At 44.1% G+C, this 22,248-nt stretch overlaps 1 protein-coding gene across 2 annotated transcripts in view; it reads right to left on the minus strand.

Moving 5' to 3' along the window:
* Positions 1–3,851: 3,851 nt before the first annotated feature.
* LOC116275885 (transient receptor potential cation channel subfamily M member 1-like) overlaps positions 3,852–22,248 on the minus strand; it is a 42,122-nt gene continuing 23,725 nt past the window's right edge. The window contains exons 2-10 of one of the 2 annotated variants that reach the window (XM_031668885.1): positions 20,528–20,607; positions 13,632–13,827; positions 11,492–11,705; positions 10,671–10,795; positions 9,681–9,852; positions 6,716–6,890; positions 6,177–6,300; positions 5,065–5,137; positions 3,852–4,267 (exon numbers count right to left, since the gene is read on the minus strand). In XM_031668885.1, the coding sequence (XP_031524745.1) occupies positions 4,071–4,267; positions 5,065–5,137; positions 6,177–6,300; positions 6,716–6,890; positions 9,681–9,852; positions 10,671–10,795; positions 11,492–11,705; positions 13,632–13,634 (1,083 nt within the window). In that variant the 5' untranslated portion in view covers positions 13,635–13,827; positions 20,528–20,607 and the 3' untranslated portion in view covers positions 3,852–4,070. Of the gene's footprint in view, positions 4,268–5,064; positions 5,138–6,176; positions 6,301–6,711; positions 6,891–9,680; positions 9,853–10,670; positions 10,796–11,491; positions 11,706–13,631; positions 13,828–20,527; positions 21,080–22,248 lie in introns of those variants that run through there. The other variant, XM_031668886.1, reaches the window with a different exon arrangement.

The following is a 22,248-nucleotide window of genomic DNA, read 5'->3' on the forward strand; positions in this document are numbered from 1 at the left end:
GTCCAAAGTTTTTATGATTCAATGTAAATAAATTGCCTTTTGTTCCTTGTATGTATCTAACATCTCTCCTTTTCTCTCTCTTCATTATGTTTTTTGTTTGTTTATTTATTTGCTTGTTTTTTGAGATGGAGTTTTGCTCTGTCACCCAGGCTGAGGGCAGAGGCACGATCTCAGCTCACTGCAACCTCCGGCTCCCAGGTTCAAGCAATTCTCCTGCCTCAGCCTCCCGAGTAGCTGGGATTACAAGCCTGCAGCATCACATCCTTTTTTGTATTTTTAGAAGAGATAGGGTTTCACCATATTGGCCAGGCTTGTCTCGAACTCTTGACCTCAGGTGATCCACCCACCTTAGTCTTCCAAAGTGCTGGGATTACTGGAGTGAGCCACTGTGCCTGGCCTCTTTGTTATGTTTAAAAGTATGTTTTAAGAATAAATTTTTTTTTGCAAAGCTTTTATTTTAATTAATTGTTTTAATTAACAAATGACAAATTGTATCTATGGTATACATGATGCTTAAATATATGTATACATTGTGGAACGATGAAATCAAGCTAATTAACATATCCATCACCTCACATACTTATCATTTTTATTATGAGAACATTTAAAATCTACTCTTTTAGCAATTTTCAAGTGCACTATACGTTATCATTAATTTTAGGCACTATGTTGTATAATAGGTCTCCAGAATTTATTCTTCTTAACTGAAACTTTGTACTTTTTAACCAAAATCTCCCAATCACTCACATCCTCGCTTCTGATAACCACCATTATATTCTCATACAGCTTTTATTTTTTGCATGCAATAATAGAAAATATAGATAGAAGAATTTTGACTAGTAATATATAGCAAATCAGACCTAAGATTGATTTACTGTGTTGGAATTTGAGATGGAGTCTCACTCTGTCCCCCAGGCTGGAGTGCAGTGGTGCGATCTCAGCTTACCGCAAGCACCGCCTCCCAGGTTCACACCATTCTCCTGCCTCAGCCTCCCAAGTAGCTGGGACTACAGGTGCCCACCACCACGCCTGGCTAATTTTTTGTATTTTTAGTAGAGATGGGGTTTCACTGTGTCAGCCAGGATGGTCTTGATCTCCTGACCTCGTGATCCGCTGGCCTCGGCCTCCCAAAGTGCTGGGATTACAGGCATGAGCCACCGCACCCGGCCACTGTGTTGGAATTCTTATGTCCTCCCAACACAAGTTTTCTACTATATGAAGAATTCTAGATAGACTATAGATTCACAGGCACATAGTTTCTTGAGTGCTTCAGCTATTAAAAGAAGACTTCAGAGACCTTATATCCCACTGTAGGGAGACAGAGAAGGACTTTTGGCTCCAGGTTGCAGCCTGAGCATGTGTTTGCTGTCTTCCCTCCCTCCCCAAAAACTATTTAAATGACAGCAGAGGACTATAAAAAAGAAAAATCTATTTCAGGGAGAAGAGGCGGGCCAGAGAGTTTTTAACAAATTTCTGGAAGCGTTGAAGGACCAGTTAAAACTATGGAGAGGAAGCCAAAGCCCAAAATGTGCAATGTGGAGGTTGCCATTGAGGTGAGACCAGATTTTCCAAGATACAAAGAAGAGGGCAGGTGGTGGGCAGAAGGCATGGTGACTGGAAGATGGTCTACAGAGCAGGAGGCCACTCATCCCCTCCCAGACTCGAGGCTGCCCCTGTGGTGGTTACAGAGCAAGCAACTGCATTCCTGGGCTTCACTTCTAGGAAACACTGGGAGGATGTCTGCTAAAGAACAGGGAGGCCCAGAGCCCATCAGCCCTCTCCAGTCTGCACTCAGCAAAGCAGGGAGGTTCAGGTGACACTCTCCTTCCTAAGCAGGGAATTCCTGGGCAGTCCTCCCAGGGAGGAGAAAAACCTCTTGGCAAAATGGGTTTCTATACTAATTAAGCAGTTCTATCCCTCATTCTGTAGTGTGATGAACAGCCAAGGATCTAGAGCATTTGAGAAAATCAACAGCATAACAGAAAAACCCAAAATGAACAAAAAGAACAGCTGACCAGGGAGAAAATAGAGATAATCTAGGGAACAGAAGAGAACTTCGAAAAGTCTAATTCATATCCTTACATACTGCATCTGTGAGATGAAAATAGGCTAATAAGAAAATAAAATTGTTAAGAAAATAACAGCTACAAGCTTGTTGAAGTCGTTGAAGTGAGAAATGATGATGCTTTGAACTAGGATGGTAATGGGAGAGCTAGGGAAAAGTAAACATATATAAGTAATACTGAAAAGATTAAATGGCAGGATTAGGTGACAGATTAGATTTGAGAAGCAAGCCTGGAAGTCAAAATCATTCATAGGTTTCTGGCTTGGGCAATGGGAACTTGTCAAGAGAGGAAGGAGGAGTATACAGTGCATTTCCTCATTTAACAAAATGGGAATCTGAAGTGGACAAAACAAGTAGATGGTTCCACGTACTCTTTACCATCATAAAAGTGACCAATCTAAGAATTAAACAGGACTGGATGCAGTGACTCACGCCTGTAATCACTTTGGGAGGCCAAGGCGGGTGGATCACTTGAGGTCAGGAGTTTGAGACCAGCCTGGCCAACATGATGAAACCCTGTCTCCACTAAAAATGCAAAAAGGTTTAGCTGGGCATGGTGGGTGCCTGTAGTCCCAGATACTTGGGAGGCTGAGGCAGGAGAATCGCTTGAACCCAGGATGCGGAGGCTGTAGTGAACTGAGATCACACCACTGCACTCCAGCCTGGGCAACAGAGTGAGACTCCATTTAAAAAAAAAATAGAATTAAACAGGCAACTATCAAATCTAGGAGGAACAGGGGCAGTGGAAGCAGAGTGAGCAATCCACTTCCTTCTATTACCAAGTGGAGAACTGATGGATCCATCTACACGTGATCAATCAATAAAGAGTGGTAAAACATGTTATGGCAATGTGTGGAGACAACTTTCAGGAGACCTAAACACAGAGGCAGTTAAATAAAATGCATTTACGCAGCAATATGCCAGGGATGTTTTGAGAAATGGTTTTGCATTTTTCTTTTTTATGTTTTAGAGATGGGATCTCACTCTCTCACCCAGGCTGCAGTACAGTTGTGCAGTCATAGCTCACTGTAACCTCAAATTCCTAGGCTCAAGCAATCCTCCTGCCTCAGCCTCCAAAGTAGCTGGGAGTATAGGCATGCACTCCCATGCCTGGCTAATTTTTTTTATTTTTTGTAGAGATGGGGTCTCACTATGTTGACCAGGTTGGACTTGAACTCCTGGCCTCAAGCAATCCTCCTGAATCAGCCTCCCAAAGTGCTGGAATTACAGGTGTGAGCCACCGTGCCTGGCCAAGAAATGTGATTTTTAAAACCAATATAAATCCTGTAGATATTCCTACTACCTTTCATAAGCAGCAGAGCCCTTTTTGCAAACACAAATTTATCCTGACTCCTAACCTATAAAATGGATCAAAGAAGCTGCTTTGACTGAAGGAGGAGTAGGTCTGGAGTCCTTTATCATGCAGACTTACGTGTGTTCACACACACACACACGCGCTCATCCCTATGTCACGCACACACATTAGTACTCCTCAACACCTCACACACACTGCTCATCCCATATCACACACACACAATACCCTCCCAATGACACCCCCATGCACACTTACACACTATACCACACATGCCCACACACATTACTCACCTACACATAATCATACCACATACAGGCACACCACATATCACATGCACACAGACACCCTATACACACGCACACATACACACACACACACACACACACACAGAGAGTTCTCTAGGCCTCCAGGGTTTCATGGAACATGAAACCTGTTTGAAAAATCATTGCCCTGGATGGAAGCATTGCGTTTAATTTTAATAAGCTATTTTATTTCTTCTTCCTTTTCTTTAAAAAGGTAAAAACCCACTTTCACCAGCAACGATAAAATATTTGGTGATTAATTTCTTCAGGAGTACTGGTTTGAATGTGGAATTGGTGCCAGTAGCTCTTACTTCTTGTTGGTTCTTTAAACAGTAACATCTTCTAATGATCCTAATAGATTACATATCCTATCATCAGAAACCCCACATCATTTCTTGAGTTCCATGTCACAAGGGAAAACATACTCATGTGTCACTTGTACAAAGTCATGATCAATGATATGAATGGAAAAAAACAGTTTCACCGGCCAGTGGGGCCCGAAGACAAAGATCTGGCTTCGTGCTATGTCCACGCGATTCCAAGCCAGTGCCAAGCTCAGCTGATCTGGAGCAGATGCATTTGTTCCTGGAAAGGCAAAAAACCGGAATGATTTTTCACTCCTCACCTGGACTGCCAGGGTTTGGCAGGTGCTGGGTGGTGAGCACAGGCTTCCCCTGGGCTGCTGGCCTAGAACTAAGCATTGCTGCCTTTGCTCTCGCCCTGAATAGACCACAAAGGCACCAAGCTGAAAGAGCTTCCCGGGAGGAAGGTGGAGGCAGCCTCTTCCCATGCCAGCTGTGCATGGTCTTCTTGGGAGGGACAGAAGAGGAACCTAATGACTTGGGGCCCCTGGAGATGATCTCCAGGAAGGCTGGAACCCTGGGACTGCCAGGCAGCCAGCCTGACAGTGACCCCTCCTCTCTCTCTGTCCTCCCTGCCCCCTCATGGCACCAGGATAACCGAGAGGCAGGGAGGAAGTGTGCGTTGCAGAGCAGACCCCCCGGCCATGAACGCCGGCCTGAAGCCTGTCATTAGAGCCGAGACGGGGAAATTGGACAGAACACTGTGGAATGCAGTGATTGCAAAGGAATCCATCTCATGTTTACACTCTAGGAGCTGAAGCCCTCAGTGAACCAGTTACAAATAGAAACGGTTCTGACCTCGGCCCATGATGGGTCCAGGAGCACCCACAGACCTCCGCCCCACAGAAACCTGTAGCCAGCCTCGTCATTCTGCCGTGGCTTCACGCTGAGACCGCTCAAGCGACCTGGCTGGCTCAGGGTCTAGCACCAGCAGACATAATCCACGGGAGGCCGGGAGGGAAGGATTGCCAGCCAGGCCAACATCAAAGGGACAGGAGTCACCATTTCCCGAGAGCTCACCTTTCAGCAGGGCAGTTAAAATTGCCATCTCGATGTCCTGCTGGCCCTCAGAACCCATTCTGAACACAGTGACCTGAAAATGTGAAAAGACCGAGTTAAAGCCAAGTTGAAAACAAGAGGGAGACATGGGGTGTTGTTACAAAATGACCACAGAGACTGACGCATAATAAAATGATCCTGACACTAAACGGTTCCAAATCAAGTGCTGTTGATTTCTTTTCTTTTCTTTTTTTTTGAGATGGAGTTTCGCTCTTGTTGCCCAGGCTGGAGTGCAATGGCGCAATCTTGGGTCACTGCAAACTCCACCTCCCGGGTTCAAGCGATTCTCCTACCTCAGCCTCCTGAGTAGCTGGGATTACAGGTGCACGCCACCATGCCTGGCTAATTTTCTTGGTATTTTTAGTAGAGATGGGGTTTCGCCATGTTGGCCAGGCTGACCTCAAACTCCTGACCTCAGGAGATCTGCCTGCCTCAGCCTCCCAAAGTGCTGGGATTACAGGTGTGAGCCACCGTGCCCGGCTGATTTCCAGAAGTTGCAGCATTGCTCTAGGATGCCTGCCTGCATACTGATTGTATTATTTTCCCCATCCGTTCTGGCACCCTCGAGAGGAGGGAGCTGCACTCCAAACTCTCAGTCGCCATCGGAGATGCACTATTCAGACAGGAGATATTTGTAGGAAATGTGTGGCTTAGAATTTTGAAGAGTCCCTCTTCTGTGCACGACAAGAGGGCCTATTCTTTGTAAATGCAATGGAAGAGGGAAGGAATGGGAAATAAAATAACACAACTTTGCAAACATGCCTGACAGGGTGGTATGTGGCCCTTTTCCTCAAGACTATGAATCTGAGTAATCTTATGAGCCTCGAAGGATGTTGTGTGATGTCACGCCCCACTTGCTAAGGTTCGAAAGCACTAGGGGCCCTCCCCTGTATGGGCTTGTTTAGCTTCTGTCATGTGGACACAGCCGCCAATTTGGTATGCATTTGTACTGTCTCTCGGAAAAGGCCGGACTAAAATATGAACAAGCCTGTCATGCACACATGGGCAGAATTAGAAAAGGAAACATAATTCTCTCCACAGAGCTTGTTTGGAAATAAATTCAAGACACTTACGAGTTCTTTCTTCTTCATGCACTCCATTATAATTGCCAACAGCTGATGTGATTGTGCCTTATTGTAATTAAATGTTTTCTGAATGGTAACTAGAAGTTGCTCCCTGAGGGACTCATTTATTATTCTGTTCAAAGAAAATGCAAAAGAACAAAACAAGGCAAGTTAAATCTCTATATGAATGCGTCAGACATCTCTCTGTCTTTGATTTGAGACTTTGCTGTGGGAGGATATCCTGACACAGGAGACAAAAAGTGACCATCGTCAAACACCGTATTCTCACTTGTCTTAAATTCCAGCTTTGTTGCAAACTTTCTAAGGGAAAATGAAGTTGGAAATGAGGGAGAGAGAATTCCATCAGGAACACCCTGCCTCTGACGGTTCCCATGGATGCTGACCTCAGGAAATGGGAGAGGAGATCTAGCAAATCTTCCTGATTTAAACATGTTTGGAATGTCTCAGCAGACCACTTTAGATTTGCTCCTTGGCCCAACAAAGAGGCAGTTACGAACCCGCCCTTCCTCGCGCATCAGAAATCCTACCCGCCTTCTTCACAGTACTTGTGCGCAAAGGACAGGATGTCCGAGGCGCGTCCGCTGCCATCACAAATCACCACGGGGACAGGAGGCTCTTCTCGCAGGTATTCCAAGACGATGGACACCACGTTAGGGCCCCCCTCCACCACGAGGCCCACAAGGGGCACGCCCTGCCCCAGTCCTGCAACACAAACCACATTCACCGGTACCAGCTGTGCCCTGCATTGTCTGCCCGGTCATTTTAACTCCTGAAGTATAGGGAAGAGTAAAAACATTACGACTTGGGGATGCTCCGTCTGGCTGGAAGGAACTCAGGGACATGACAGCAATTTTCTTTTTCTTTTCTTTGTTCTTTGTTCTTTTTCTGTTTTTTTTTTTTTTGTTTGTTTGTTTGTTTTGAGACAGAATCTCACTCTGTCCCCCAAGTTGGAGTGCAGTGGCATGATCATGGCCCTCAACCTCCCCCAGCTCAGTCAATCCTCCCACCTCAGCCTCCTGAGTAGCTGGGACTACAGGCACATGCCACCACACCCGGCTAATTTTTGTATTTTTGGTAGAGATGAAGTCTCACCATGTTGCCCAGGCTGGTCTCAAACACCTGGGCTCAAGTGATCCACCTGCCTCAGCCTTCCAAATTGCTAGGATTACAGGTGTGAGCCACTGCGCCCAGCCCGATTTTCATTCTTTCATTCTGTCACATATGATGGCCTCAATGGGAAAACCAGGACCTCAAAATCTGAAACTTTATGACTCACATATGGCTAAACTCCTGAATAACCCACTCACCCGATGTTCGGGCTACCTAAAGGTGACCACTGAGAAATATTGGGAGATATTCCTTGCTGGAAAAATACCTCCCTGGCTGTCCTAGCCCATGGTCTGAAATTTCCACCCTGATGGCTGTCCCTGAAGAATGAGATGATGAAAGGGGACCAGCCAGGGAAACTGCAGTTCAATTCCTGGCCTCTCCTTTATGACATCTCACCAAATCACCAAGAGCCTTAGACAGCCATTTGTAAAAGGTGAACAATCACAGTGCCTCCTTTACCTCCTGCAGGTGTAAAAATATCAGTACGTGTGTTTGGCTATCAAATAATTTTGTAAATGTTATAGCATACGAATGCGGTACACTGTTCTTGTTGACGTTTCCGTCTTCAGTGGCTGGAATAAAGCGCTGATCTTGGATGCAGCCACATGGACCACTAGTAGCCCATCAGTTAATGACCTATTCCCAGAGTCCTCCCTCTGTCTCTATCAGTTAACAGGACTCTTCAAGAACACAGTGGGCACCGACTAACTTTTGGTGGCAGAATCTGCGGGGATGGCTCTGGGAAGCAGGAGGTGGCAGGAAGATTCCAGGAAGCTGGGATTCTGGAATGAGAAGGAAATGGGAGTGGAGGCACACTTGCCTACTTCCCAATTTTACACCACACTGGCCATGACAGACCACACTCTGAGCCTGTTTCACCAGCTGTCCATTAGTTGTGGTGGGAATTAGTTGATCAACATTAACTAAAGGCAAGTGGAAGTGTCGTTGGTCTCAGCTCTGAAGGGCTTCAGATAAAATCTGCCAGCATTTGTTATGAGAAGATTGGAGAATTTCAAATGAGTCATTTCAGAGTTTCTAATTTGCTTCCATGAGGCGTTTCTACAGTCAGGGACTCTTACATATGTTGAATGGCTCTGCTGTGTCCACCAGAGTAATTACGGTTAAGTTCATTTCAGCAGATGTGCATTGAGGGTCTGCTTTGTGCCAAGCCCTGACCAGGAGATATTTGGAAAAATGAACTAAGATATCCTGGACTCTGCCTTTGAGATTTCCAACCCAAGCAAGGCTCAGTATTCTCAATCTTTAGGAATATGGTGGCCAAATCACCTTCTTTTCGAGCAACAGAGTAGAACAGGTTCTTCTTGGCTTAGGCTGGGGTCCTCGAAGCTCCGTGCTGTGGGAAGTGACAACTGAGCACCCCTTTGCTGTCCCTGCCCTGCTCAGAGCCCTAGGCGAAGGATGACAAAGGGAAGCCCACAAGTCACACGGCCAGTGAAGTGGGGTGTTGTAAAAACTTACAAGTCCAGAAAAATTAGAGATGTGAGAACAAAAAAAATGTAGTCATCAACCAATGTATTCATCAAGATCTGACTCTTGGAAATCTACAACTTTTCCTAGTAGGCCATCCCCGTTCTACCCACTCTGCAGTATCACAGTCCCATACATGATGCTTCCCAATGACCATTCGCCAGGACTAGATGGTCTCCCACAAAAATCTTGCCAGTAATGGGAAAAACAAACTACTCTTTCAGATCGTTTAACAATTGACGTTAAGAATTGCCGGAGTATAAACATGCTCCAAGAGATTATACCAGTTATTGTAATTCCAACCAGTTGTTATCATTGTTTCATCTGGTTGAGGTTTGTGTCTTTCTCTCTAGTTCGACCTTAGCTTTCGTCTGACAGTGACAGCTCCCCCTCAGGACCAGCAAGGATGATGCCCCTTCAGGAGCAGACGGCTCCTGCAGCCCTCTCCAGATATGTCCCCACCTAGCCATCTTAGTCTACATGAGAGGCCCAGAGCTACAGAGATATTTAATGATCACATAATACTTATCAGCAAATAGAAGGAATCATACTAAATCTTTGAGAAATTGTTTTCCTGTTAAAACGTTTGAAAAATAACAACTAATTACAGGGAACAAGAACCACTGGGCAACAGGGTGGGCAAGGCCATCACCATGGCAAGCACTGAGGGTTGTTTCGTGCTAACTCATGAACCTGGGGCAAAGCATCCCCACGTAGCCCAGTGGATGTGATTTGGTAGGTGGCTAAGGTAAGGCATCTAGGTGAGTCATTTTCTGTTGACCTAACAAGAAGCAAGGTTAATCTTCTAATCCCCTTGGGCAATCTCCTTCTCAGCCTTGTTTCCTCTGTGATGGCATCAGCCCAGGAGGAGTGCATGCCTTTGCCAGCACTTACTTGTGTTGATCTTCTGCAGGGAGATGTGTTTTTCCAGCAGCCTTCGCAGCTTCACCTCGGCGCCATACTTGCCCAGGGTGCCATTGTCAGCCAGGATGAAGTGGGTGTGGGAGTTGTTGAGCACAGAGAGCTTACTTAGAGGGTTGGACATGGTCTGGTACACTCTTGTTACCTGACAAAGTGCACAGCGCAAATCAGACCTGCAGGACTTGGATGTTAAGACCAACAAGGGAAGCAAGCACAATACACATGTGTGGAGTGACTGCACTGAAACCTATTCTTACCTCTCTACCCTGCCTGTTGAAGGTTTTATTTTTGCCAATTGTTACATTAAAATAGAAAGAAAGTTAATTGTTTTAGATAACGACAACCTAGCAATTGCACTCCTGGCATTTATCATAGAGAAATAAAACCTATGTTAACCTCAAATCCTGCACAGAAATGTTTATGGCTATTTCACTTGTAACAGCCAAACTGTTCCTCAACAGACAAATGATTAAAGAAACTGGTGCATCCATACCATGGGATGCCATCCAGCAGCAAAAAGGAATGAAGACCGATACATATGGCAACCTGGACGCATGTTCAGAGAACTGTGTGGAGTGGGAAAAAAAAGCCAGTCCCCAAAGGTTACATTACTGTATGATCCCATTTACTGAACCTTCTTGAAATGGGGTGGGGTGGGCAGATTAGTGGTTTCCAGGGGTTAAAGAAGAGGTGGGGGTAGGAAGAAATGAGGTATATACATATGAAAGGGCAACAGGAGGGATCCTCGTGTTGATGGAAACATTCTGCACCTTGACCATATCAATGACAGTATCTGGGTTGTGATCTTGCATTACGGTTTTGCAAGATGTTACCACTGGAAAAATGGGAAAGGCCGCAAGGGAGCTCTCTTATTATTCTTACAACTGCATCTGAATCTACAGTTACCTCAAAATCAATCATTAATTTTAAACAATTGCCAACATTCGCAGAGAAAACACTTACATCCTTTCCAACCAGGTCTTCCTTATTCTCCACGATGCCCCATGGAGCAATTCCTATAGCACAAACCCGGCCTCTGGACTTGGAGGAGTGGTCTTTCAAGGCATCCCCTACGTGGCTGATGACACCTGTGAGCAGCCATCAGTCATGTTTTAGGCTCTTCAACTTCCCAGCATATTATCATTCATGAAATTTAGGGACACTTGCCCTGAGTCCCTACATTCCCTAGAGATCAGGGGTGAGACACACTCATCTTTATCATTAAAACAAAGTATACTGAAAGTCTGAGCTCATGATAACTAGCAATCTTGCATTAACTCTAGAAATGGGAAAACAAAAACAGAAACCAAAGCAACTGTGCAGGGATTTCCTTTACAGATGTCTAAGGCCTGAAGTTGGAAATAACCGGAGTCTTTTTGGCATTCCTTGGCTGCCTTCCGTGAAAATTGACAGCCAGACTCCCTGGTATATTCCTTAATGTCTTTGTGCCTCAGTTTCCTTTCCTATAACAGGAAACGGATTGTCAAGAGGTCTAATGAAGATGATGCTTGTATAGGGCTCAGTTCAAGGAACATTGCATGTCATGGGTGACCCAGAGATGTTCACCATTATGACAATCATTATTATACTTGCTGGGTTTTTTTGTTTTAAAGAGTCATACCAAAGTAAAAACCACAAGCTACGGAATAAAGACTTCACTTTTCTCATAAATATGATCAGGATGCAATATGTTTTGTTGCCCTTAGTTATTAAGAAGCTCTTTGGGGACCCAATGAGTTCTGGGTGGTACATTGACTATCGGGAGGGAAAGGGCCTGCTCTTACCTGTGCTGACTCCCCCGGTGAAGATCCAGGCCCCGGTGGTCATGGCAGCCTTGATCAGGCCTTTCCCAAAGACTTGTTTCAGCTTGGGCTGCATCTCAAAGTTCTGGAGGCCTCCATGCACAGATATTAAGAGCTTGGGGAGTTCCAGCTGCCAATCTTTCACCATGAGGTGGAGTAGTGAGTCTGGCTTGGTGTCATAGGATACACGGATATACTGTGAAAGAGTGTATGGCACTCAGCCTCTGTTCTTGGTTTTGCTTCTCGTGTCAAAGGGGAGTGAGGCTATTGCTCTTGTCCAAGCAAGAACTGCCTGGCTTGTCTCTCCCTCAGGGCCCTGGAGCCCTCTGTGTGAGTCTGTGGCCAAGTGACTGAAGGGAACTTTGGAGAGGATTGTCAGGTTTAGCAAATGCAAATAAAAGATGCCTGGTGCTATGGTCTGAATGTTTGTATTACCCTAAAATTCACGTGGAAACCTAATTTCCAATGCAATAGTGTTAAGAGGTGGGATGTTAGAAGGTGATTAGGTCACGAGCATGGATCCCTCATGAGTGGGACCAGTGTCCTTATAAAAGAGGACTCAGGGCCGGGCATGGTGGCTCACGCCTGTAATCCCAGCACTTTGGGAAGCCGAGGCAGGTGGATCACTTGAGGTCAGGAGTTCAAGACCAGCCTGACCAACAGGTTGAAACCCCATCTCTACTAAAAATACAAAATTAGCCAGGTGTGGTGGTGCACACCTGTAATCCTAGCTACTTCGGAAGCTGAGGCAGGAGAATCACTTGAACCCGGGAGGCAGATGTTGCGGTGAGCCAAGATTGCACATTGCACTCCAGCCTGGGCAACAAGATTGAAACTCCATCTCAAAAAAAAAAAAAAGAGGACTCAGAGAACTTGTTCTCTGCTTCTGCCATGTGAGGACACAGCAAGAAGGTGCCAGCTATGAAGCAGAGGATGGACCCTCACCAGACACCAAATCTGCTGGCACCTTGATCTTGGGCCTCCCAGACTCTAGAAATGTGAGCAATAAATTTCTGCTGTTTATAAATTACCCAGCCTAAGGCAATTTGTTATAGCAGCCAAACAGACCCAGACACCCAGTTAAATTTGAATTTTAGAGGAACAATGAAAAATGTTTCAGTACAACATTTTTATTAAATGCAATAAATCATGCAATATTTGGGACATACTTGTACTGAAAATTTATCCATGATATGGCTGAAATTCAAATATAGCTGGGTGTCCTGTATTTTATCTGGCAATCCTAACCTTGGAGGAATAGGTTCCAAAGCTGGCTTAGCTAGAACAGTGGCCCAAGAAGTTGGATGACGATGTTGTTGAGTAAATGGGACAGGCGATCATGGGCCCACATGTGAACCTGACCTTCTCTTCGAAGTGAGGAGGAGGTTAATAACGCTCAGATGCCTTGTCTTCTATGAACTGCTTCTTTGTGTCTGGGCTAATATGTAGGGAGCCAGTTCAGAAGACTGTATATTGCAGCATTTGGAACGCAACTAAATTTTATTTTAACGATGATGTTGGGCCAGTGAAATAAAATGAAATTGCAAAAAGGTTATGACTGGGCATGTAGGAGTGTAATTCAGAGTGAGCTGGAATGGATCACAGAGCTGAAGCCTCCCCCACTCTGGCAGGGCTCGCTGGAAGGGCAGAGGGCACTCACTGTTTACATGCAAATGTGAGGGACCTTGATCGTTCTCGGGCCAGCTGAGTGCAGGCCCAGGGAAGCTGTGGACAGACCTCAGAGGAAAATATTTCCAAAGACTCTCAACACATCTAAGGGGGCTGCAGGTCCACAGTTACTAGAAAAAGGAATTTGTCTTTCATTACTGAAGATGGAGCAATGGAGTGTGTTTGCAGGGTTGGGCCAGAGCCTGGTTTGTGGATTCAGAGGTTCGGTATGGATTTACGGGACACTAGATGTTCTTTACAAAGGTGTCCAGTTTCCAAGCCTCATGGCTAAAAGCCATATGCACAGATAAATCTCTTGGTTTTTCAACGAAATATCTAGGAAGATTGAGCCACAGCTATGAAGGAGACCAAGTATCTGCAGTTTGAGACTGGGAGACTGGCCGCCAATGAAAGCTGTAATCCTAGTGGCACCATGTCTGAATGCCTTTCTCACCATGGCTTTATTGGAGTATCCGCCACCCTGGAATTCAAGAACTCCATAGGAATCTGTTGGGTAGCTCTGGGTGTGCTTGGCAACAGACCATTTCTCAGGCTGAGTCTCCACCTGTTTGTTTTCCTCTTCATTTTTGCTGGGTGTTGCACTTGGCAGAGGGGGGATATGCTGGTTGGTGAACTGGCCACAGCAACACCTGAAAACAAAGGCAAAGCAGGGTCTTTCTACAACAATCTCCCCCTTTCCCCTTCATTAGCAAAGATGAATTAACCTCAACAGGTGAGTTGAGCCCAAACAGGAGCCTACTAACACTTCAGTAAGCCAGCTTTATTAGGGACAGAAACGCCCCATCTGATGGCCTTTTCCAGACAATCAGTGCACATCTCTTTATATGCCAGTTGATTTTAGACACATTGGATGGTTGCTCTTTCTTTCTGAAAATATTTTAACTTTTTGATGTCTTGATAACATCAGTATAAACATCAAGTACTGAACATTCTGTGACAAAGTATAGACATGGCCCTCTGAACACAGAGTTGACCTTCCAGATTTTTCTTTCTCTTGTCGTTCAGGTTGGAGTGTAGTGGCGCTATCATCGCGCACTGCAGCCTGGACCTCCCCAAGCTCGGGTGTTCCTCTCACCTCAGCCTCCCAAGTAGCTGGGACCACAGGCATGCACCACCATGCTCAGCTAGTGTTTGTATTTTTCGTAGACAGATTTTGCCATGTTGCCCAGGCTGGTCTCAAACTCAAGCAATCCGCCTGCCTTGGCCTCCCAAAGTTCTAAAATTACTTACTTAGGTGTCAGCCAAATTTTTCCATATTGTTGAATTGTTCCGTTCCTTAGTAAAACATTTCTCCACTCAAGTAATGCTAAAAGGCTATTTGAAAAGTGACCAATATGTCTTTTTCTGCCTTGGACAGATGGCCCATTGGGCCATAACCTGCCCCAACATCAGGGATCTTCTAGTTCTACAGCATCTCTCCCAAAACCCAGCCAGCCTCTCATGGCTTCCCTGAACTCTGGCTTTCTAGTCTTCTCTGAACATGTTCCCTGGCTTTGTGCCAGCTTCTTTTCCTAGCGTGCCTAGGATTTCATCTGTTACTCCATCATTTTTGGCTGCCACTGTTTTGAGTGGACTGGACCCACCAAAAACTTGAAAACATTAGGAAGAACTGCAGTAGCCTGGAGTGATGTCTTGGGGGAGATGGAATCCAGGAAAGGCATGGAGGACAGGTCTGTTCCTGGACCCACCAGGAGCCTGCGTGGGCAGCCGTGCACCCTAGCAAATGGGGTAGGAGAGCTGGGGGTGGAAGAACTGAGAATGGAGTCGGCTTGGGGACTAGAGAGGATATCTTTACTAGGCTAGATGTGTGAGTGTGTGCACGTGTGTAACACACATGTGCAGGGCCCTTGCCAGGAGGCCTTCTGTGCTCCCATGGGGCCAGCCTTGGGGCTTCCTCCCTGCCTTGTCTTTCCTTTTTGTTTTCCTTTTTCTTTTCCCTCACCATTTCCCTCATTCTCTCCCTCTCACCCTCCTTCTGATGGCCTTCCATCTTCCCTCCCTCCCTCCCTCTTTTTCTCTTTCTCTTTTTTCCTTTTACTGAGATATAATTCATATAATCCATAATCAACACATTTCAAGTATATGATTCAGGACGGGCGTAGTGGCTCACACCTGTAATCCCAACACTTTCAGAGGCCGTGGCACATGGATCACTTGAGATGAGGAGTTCGAGACTAGCCTGGTCAACATTGTGAAACCCTGTCTCAACCATAAACACAAAAATTAGCTGGGTGTGGTGGTGCACGTCTGTAATCCCAGCTATTTGGGAGGCTGAGGCAGAAGAATTGTTTGAATCCCGGAGGCGGAGCTTGCAATGACCTGGGATCGTGGCACTGCACTCCAGCCTGGGTGACAGAGTGAGACTCCATCTCAAAAAAAAAAAAAAAGCATATATATATATATGTGTGTGTGTGTATATATATGTGTGTATATATATATATATAGAGAGAGAGATTAAATGGTTTTTAGTATTGACAGATATGTGCAATCATCATCACAGTTAATTTTCGAACATTTTCATCACCTCAAAAAGAAACTTGGCATGGCATACTTTAAGTTATCTTCCTTCTCACCACCATCTATCTACCTGTGCACCCCTCCCCAAGCCATAAGCAACCACAAGTCTACTTTTTATCTCTGTGAATTTCCATGTTCTAGACACTTCATATGAAGGCAGTCCTCTAATATGTGGTCTTTGGAGACCAGCTTCTTAGCATGTTTTCAAGGTTCATCCATATTGTATCATGTGTCGGTACTTCACTCCCTTTTATGGCTGAATAATATTCTCATGTATAAACAAATGAACATTTTGTTCATCTATTTATCATTTAATGGACATTTGGGCTATTTGCACTCTTCGGCTGTTATGAATAATGCTGCTATGAATATTTACGTTAACAAGTTTTTCAGTGGATAAATGTTTTCATTTTTCTTGGGTATACACTAGGAATGGGATTGCTGGGTCATATGGTTACTCTATGTTTAGTCTTCTGAAGAACCACCAAACTATTCTCCAAGGTGGCCGTATCATTGTACATTTCCACCAGCAGTGTCTGAGGGTTCTGATTTCTCCATATCCTCTCCCACACACTTTCTTACCTTTTCATCCTAGTCTTCTGACTGATTGTGAAGCAGTATATCATCGTGGTTTTGATTTGCATTTCCCTGAAGAATAAGGACATCGAGTATCTTTTCATGTGCTTGTTGACTATTTGTATATCTTCTTTGGAGAGATGTCTATCCATTTCCTTTGCCCATTTAAAAAAACTTGGGTTATTTATCTTTTTTTAATTATTGAATTGTAGGATCTCTTCCTGTATTCTGGATACAAGTCCCTTATCAGATACATAATTTGCAAATATTTTCTCCCATTCTGTGGGTTGTCTTTCCACTTTCTTGATAGCATCCCTTGAAGCACAAAGTGTTGAATTTTGGTAAAGCCAATTTTTTGTTTTTGTTTTTGTTGTCCATGTTTTTGGTGTCATACCTCAGAATCATTTGCCAAATCCCAGGTCATGATTTACCCTTAAATTTTCTTCTAAGAGTTTTATAGTTTTAGCTCTGACATTTAGGTGTTTGGTCCATTTTGAGTTAACTTTTATAGATAGCATGAGGTAAGGGTCCAAGTCTATTCTTTTGCATGTGGCTGTCCAGTTATTCCAGCACCATTTGCTGAAGAGACGACTACTATTTCCCCTTTGAAAGTACTTTTCACCCTTGCCAAAAATCAATTTGCCATAGGTGTATGGGTTTATTTCTGGACTGTCAATTCTGTTCCATTTGTCTATCTGTCTGTCCTATGCCAGTATTATTGTCCTTTTATTACTGTAGCTTTGTACTAAGTTTTGAAATCAGAAAATGTGAGTCCTCCTATTATTCTTTTTGATACAGTTATATATAAATTATGTTGTCAGTTTCATTTCCATATAGTTCATTGCAAGTGTATAGAAATACACTTGATTTTTGTGTATTGATCTTATATGCCACAACCTTGCTGAATTCATTTATTAGTTCTAATATTTTTTGGTGGATTCCTTAGGATTTTTCTATGTGTAAGATTATGTCATCTGCAAACAGAGAGTTTTACTTCTCTCTTTCCAATCTCGATACTTTTTCTTTCTTTCTTTATCTTACTTAATTGCTTTGGCTTGTACTTCCATTAAAATGTTGAATAGAAGTAGTGAGAGAGGACATCCTTACCTTGTTCCTAATCTTAGGAGGAAAGCATTCAATCTTTCACCATTAAGTCTGATGGTAACTGTGGATTCTTCATAGCTGTTCTTTATCGGGTTGAGGAAGTTCCCTTCTATTCCTGGTTTTCTGAGTGATTTTTTATAAAGAGTGTTGAGTTTTATCCAAGTCTTTTGCTGTGCCTATTGAGAAGATCATGTGATTTTTGTTTCTACCATATTGATATGCTATATTACATTAATTATTTTTCTAATGCAAACCAACTTCACATTCCTGGGATAAATCCTGCTTGGTCATGGTGTATCATTATTTTTATATGTTGCTGGATTTGGTTTGATAGTATTTTGTTCAGAATTTCTGCATCTATATTCATAAGAGATATTGATCTCTAGTTTTCTATCTTGTAATGTCTTTGTCTAGTTTGGTTTCTGGGTAGTACTGGCCTCATTAAATGAGTTGGGGAATGTTGCCTTCTCTGCTATTTTCTTGAAGAGTTTGTGAAGAACTGGTGTTAACTCTTCCTTAAATGTTTTTTAGAATTTACCAAAGAAGCCATGTGGGCCTGGGCTTTTCTTTGGGCAGTTTTTAAAATTACTAATCCTATCTCTTTACTCCTTATAGATCTGTTCAGATTGTACACTTTTCCTTGAGTCAGTTTTGGCAGTTTGTATATTTCTCGGAATTTTCCCATTTCATCTAAGTTATCTAATTCGTTTGCATGTAAGTCATAGTATTCTTTTATACTCATTTCTATAAAGTTGGTGGTAATGTCCCCTCTTTCATTTCTGATTCTAGTCATTTGAGTCTTATCTTTCTCTTCTTTTATGACTCTAGCTAAAGATACGTTAGTTTTGTTGAGCTTTTTAAAGAAGAGCTTTTAATTTCATTGAACTGCTCTACTTTTCTATTCTCTTTTCCATTAATTTCCACTTTAATCATTATTCCCTTCCCTCTACTTGTTTTAAGTTTAGTTTATTCTTCTTTTTCCAGTGTCTTATAGTAGAAAGTTATGTTATTTATTAAAGATCTTTCTTAATATAGGTATTTACAGGTATAAATTTCCCTGTCCGCACTACTTTACCTGCATTCCCACGTTTTGGTTTGTTGTGTCTTCATTTTCATTTATCTAAAAGTATTTTCTAATTTACCTTTTGACATTTTCTTTAACCCAGTGGTGATTTGGTAGTGTGCTAATTTTCACATATTTATGAGTTTCCAATTTTTTTCCTCCTATTGATTTCTTATTTCTAAATTTATTTCATTGTGGTTGGAGGACATATTTTGTATTATTTTTATCCTTTTAGGTATATTGAGGCTTTTTAATGGACTAACACATGGTCTATTCTGGAGAATGTTCCCTATGCACTTGAGAAGAATGTGTTTTCTATTGTTATTGGGTGGCGTGCTCTATAGATATCTGTTAAGCCTAATTGGTTTATGATGTTGTTCAAGCTTTCTATTCCCTTGTTGGTCTTCTGTTTAGGTGATCTATCCATTATTGAAAGTGGGGTATTGAAGTCTCCAACTGTCATCTTGAATTGTCTCCTTCTTCCTTTCTTTATGTCAGTTTTGCTTCATGCATTTTGGTGCTGTTTTAGGTACATATATGTTTATATTTGTTATAATTTCCTGATGGATTGTCCCATTTATCATTATAAAATGTCCTTAATATCTCTAGTCACATTTTCTTGCTTTAAAGTATGTTTTGTCTGAAGCCAGTATAACCACTCTCACTTTCTGTGGTTGCTGCTTACATGAGTGGGGCGCGGGTGGAAGAAGGGAGCCTCTGTCTCTCAACTGCATTCATCCAGGACTTAGCCTCAGCAACAGGTGGGAGGGGACAGGATGAGAAATGCTGAAATCCTGCTCCTCCCTGGAAGAAAGCCCCCTGACTGGGAGCTGGTGGAGAGGGAGCTCTGTGTTCTTGGCTGCAGCAGTCTGGAGCAGAGTCTCCATCTTGCTGAGCTGGGCAGGGGGAGGGAGGAAACTCTTGGTTCAGATCCCACAGACTCTAGCCTTTCTTACTGAATTTTTGCTGGCTTTCTCTAAAGATATTTATTTACTTGCCGTTTGTCTTTGGGATCATTTCCAAGGGTTTAAATGGTTGGTTTTTTCATCCTTTTTTTTTAAATCCATGCTGGGGACTGCATGGAGTGCATCAAGAAGGCTTGTATATGAGCCCAGAAGCACCTTTTGCCCTCTATTGCCTGGATATCTGGCTTCATGGAGGAGTGCAGTGCTGGCACGGAGAGTTCCCGGGATGGCCTATGTGCCATTGAAATAAGAAGGGACATGTGGATGCAACAAAGGGGAGATTTTTGTGACCGTTGGCATTGTTTCATAATGGCATTTTTTACCTCGGGGGGCAATCACTGGGGTTTAAACAGGGAGGAGAATCTGCAGGGTGGTGTGGGTCAAGGGGCAGCTTGGGGATGTGGAGGGACTGTGACTGCCTGTGTGAAACAAATTTGAACCAGGTGATCTCGAAGAGTGTGTACTTCTGTGTCATGATTCTCTCTGCAAGCATTTCATATTGGATGAATATATGGATAAATTGTTCTTCTTCCCCCAGACTCAGTCTCACAGCTTTTGCCCTTAGAGATGCGACATTTTAGCTAAATTAATCTCTGCTTGCATGACTTTACAAGGCCTCTGTTCAGCTTATAACAGATGCATTTTCATGTCAGTGAATAAAATTGTTTGGGGTTTTGTGCACAAGCCAAATGCTTTAATAAAGTTATGGCTAGTTCATTCAATCGCTCAGATCTTTCCTGTGATGAAAATTTCTTTTTATCTAAATACATTATGAAACTCTATTGAAGAGGCCTGGAAAATATCCTGGAACCCTGTTGAAAGCCCTCAACTCCTTGATCTTGCTGAGACTAAGAGGAATGATGTAGGCCCATTTGGCTATGAGAGTTTCGCATTAGGGTGAGTGGCGGAAGGAAACTCTTTTCTGAAGCTATTTGCATGTTAATGGAGTAACAAGGAGCCCGAGTGACTCCCTAGTTAGTGACTCCCATGGGGAATGGATTCTGGCCACACCTTTGGACTCCTCTTTCTGCCTCCTACAAACACGAAAACAGTGGTAGACAAGCACTGGTTTGGATAATGTCTTAATTGTGGCTTCCAATTTACCTGTTAGGGTCTTTTGTGCTAGGAATTACAAAGATACATTCCCGTTTGCAAAAGGTTTTCTCTATCCAAGATTTCTGACCCTGGAAGAGAGAGAGAAGTGGATATTAGACCAATATATTCCCAAGCCATCGTCAGAGTTCATTCTTATACTTTTATAACACAATATGTCTGCCCACAACATCTGAATAGTCATCTGCAATAATGGTGGATGCAAATCTGTAAGGATCTTAGCGCTAGTACCTTTTAAGAGAAATGGCTTGCAAGTATGTATTTAATGGTTCTCATTTTGCACCTTAATTCATCCCTATCCACCTATTGAAGATATTTTTTGTGCACGGCTCTGTGGTGGGAGCTGTGGGGATTTCCGAGGAGAAAAACTGCAGTGCAAGTGTTGTTCACCGTCTGGAAATGGCACGATAGGGGTGCAGCTCAGGGAGGCCACCTGCAGCAGAGGGAGGTGGGAGGGAAATCCCCTGTGGAGGCCCTGCTGGTGCTGGATGCTCAGCAGTTCCTGTTGGCTTTATCCCACAAGGCCTCTTGTTCTCAGTCACCAGGGACATCTCACACAGAGGCTGGGCACTGGGAAGTGAACTGGCCTGCATCTGAAGGGCCCCATTGGGTCTGCCTCCCAGGGTTTGTGGAGTCAGTTGGTGGACAGAGCTGGGGAGAGCCCTTCCTGCAGGCGGGAGGTAGGTGCAGGCAGGCTGCGGGGCAAGGATGGGTTCATGGGAGGCAGGGAGAGACCCAGCACCCTTTGCTCGATCTCCATGAGGCCTGGCTCAGTGCATATTTGTGCTATTTGTGAATGTATGATGTGTGTGTGTGTGCTATGTGTGTGTGTGTGCTATGTTTGTGTACATGTCTGATGGATGTGTGTTGTACGAGTGCAGAGTGTATCGTGATGCATGTGTGTATGTGTGATGACTCTGAGTGGGTGTGTGTGCATGCATGTGTGGTGTGTGTGTTTGTGATGTGTGTGTGGTGTTATGTGTGTGGTATGTGTGCACTGTAGTGTGTTGTGTGCATGACTATGACCTGTGTAGTGTGGCATGTGCATGATTATGTATGACCTGTGTAGTGTGTGTGTGTCTGGGAACTTGTGGGGTGCTTGCAGGCATGGGGAAGTGGAGTGCTTAGCATGTGACAATCCTGAGGCAGATCTTAGAGAAACCATGGCTGGTTGAACCTCGTGTTCTTGGCCACTTTCCCACAACCACCATGCGGAGTGCCCCATGTGCCTGTGACCAGGGTGGGACTGAGTTATCTGTGGGGTGAGGCTAGGAGCTGGCCTCCTGGATGTCCGCATTTACCCAGGCAGCAGTGCTGCTCTGGGAGGTCTCTTGTCTCTGGGGAGGTCACCTCTGCAGAGGTCTGCAGTGACAACCGCATGTCACAGAGGCCCTCCGCAGAGGGGTCATGTCGATGTCCCATTTGTTACTCTAGGAGAGCCCCTGTGTGGATTAGGGCCTGCAAGTACCCCCAAACTAAGCCTTTCTGGGGAGATCCAAGTCGGCTTGTTACTTGGCTTTTTGAATAATAGAAATGATGATAATTCAAACCTTCCTCAGAAGTCTTCAAAAAGCAACACACTTTTCTCTGTAAATAATTTAATGACTGTTTAAAAACAACATCGCTGGCCTCAGATGTTGATGCTTTTGTGCTAACGCAAGGGAGGCAGGCAGTGTGGGCTCAGGGGAGAAAGAAAGCACGGAGCGGGAACC

Source organism: Papio anubis, chromosome 7 (assembly GCF_008728515.1).
Source record: "Papio anubis isolate 15944 chromosome 7, Panubis1.0, whole genome shotgun sequence".
Taxonomy (NCBI): Eukaryota; Metazoa; Chordata; class Mammalia; order Primates; family Cercopithecidae; genus Papio; species Papio anubis.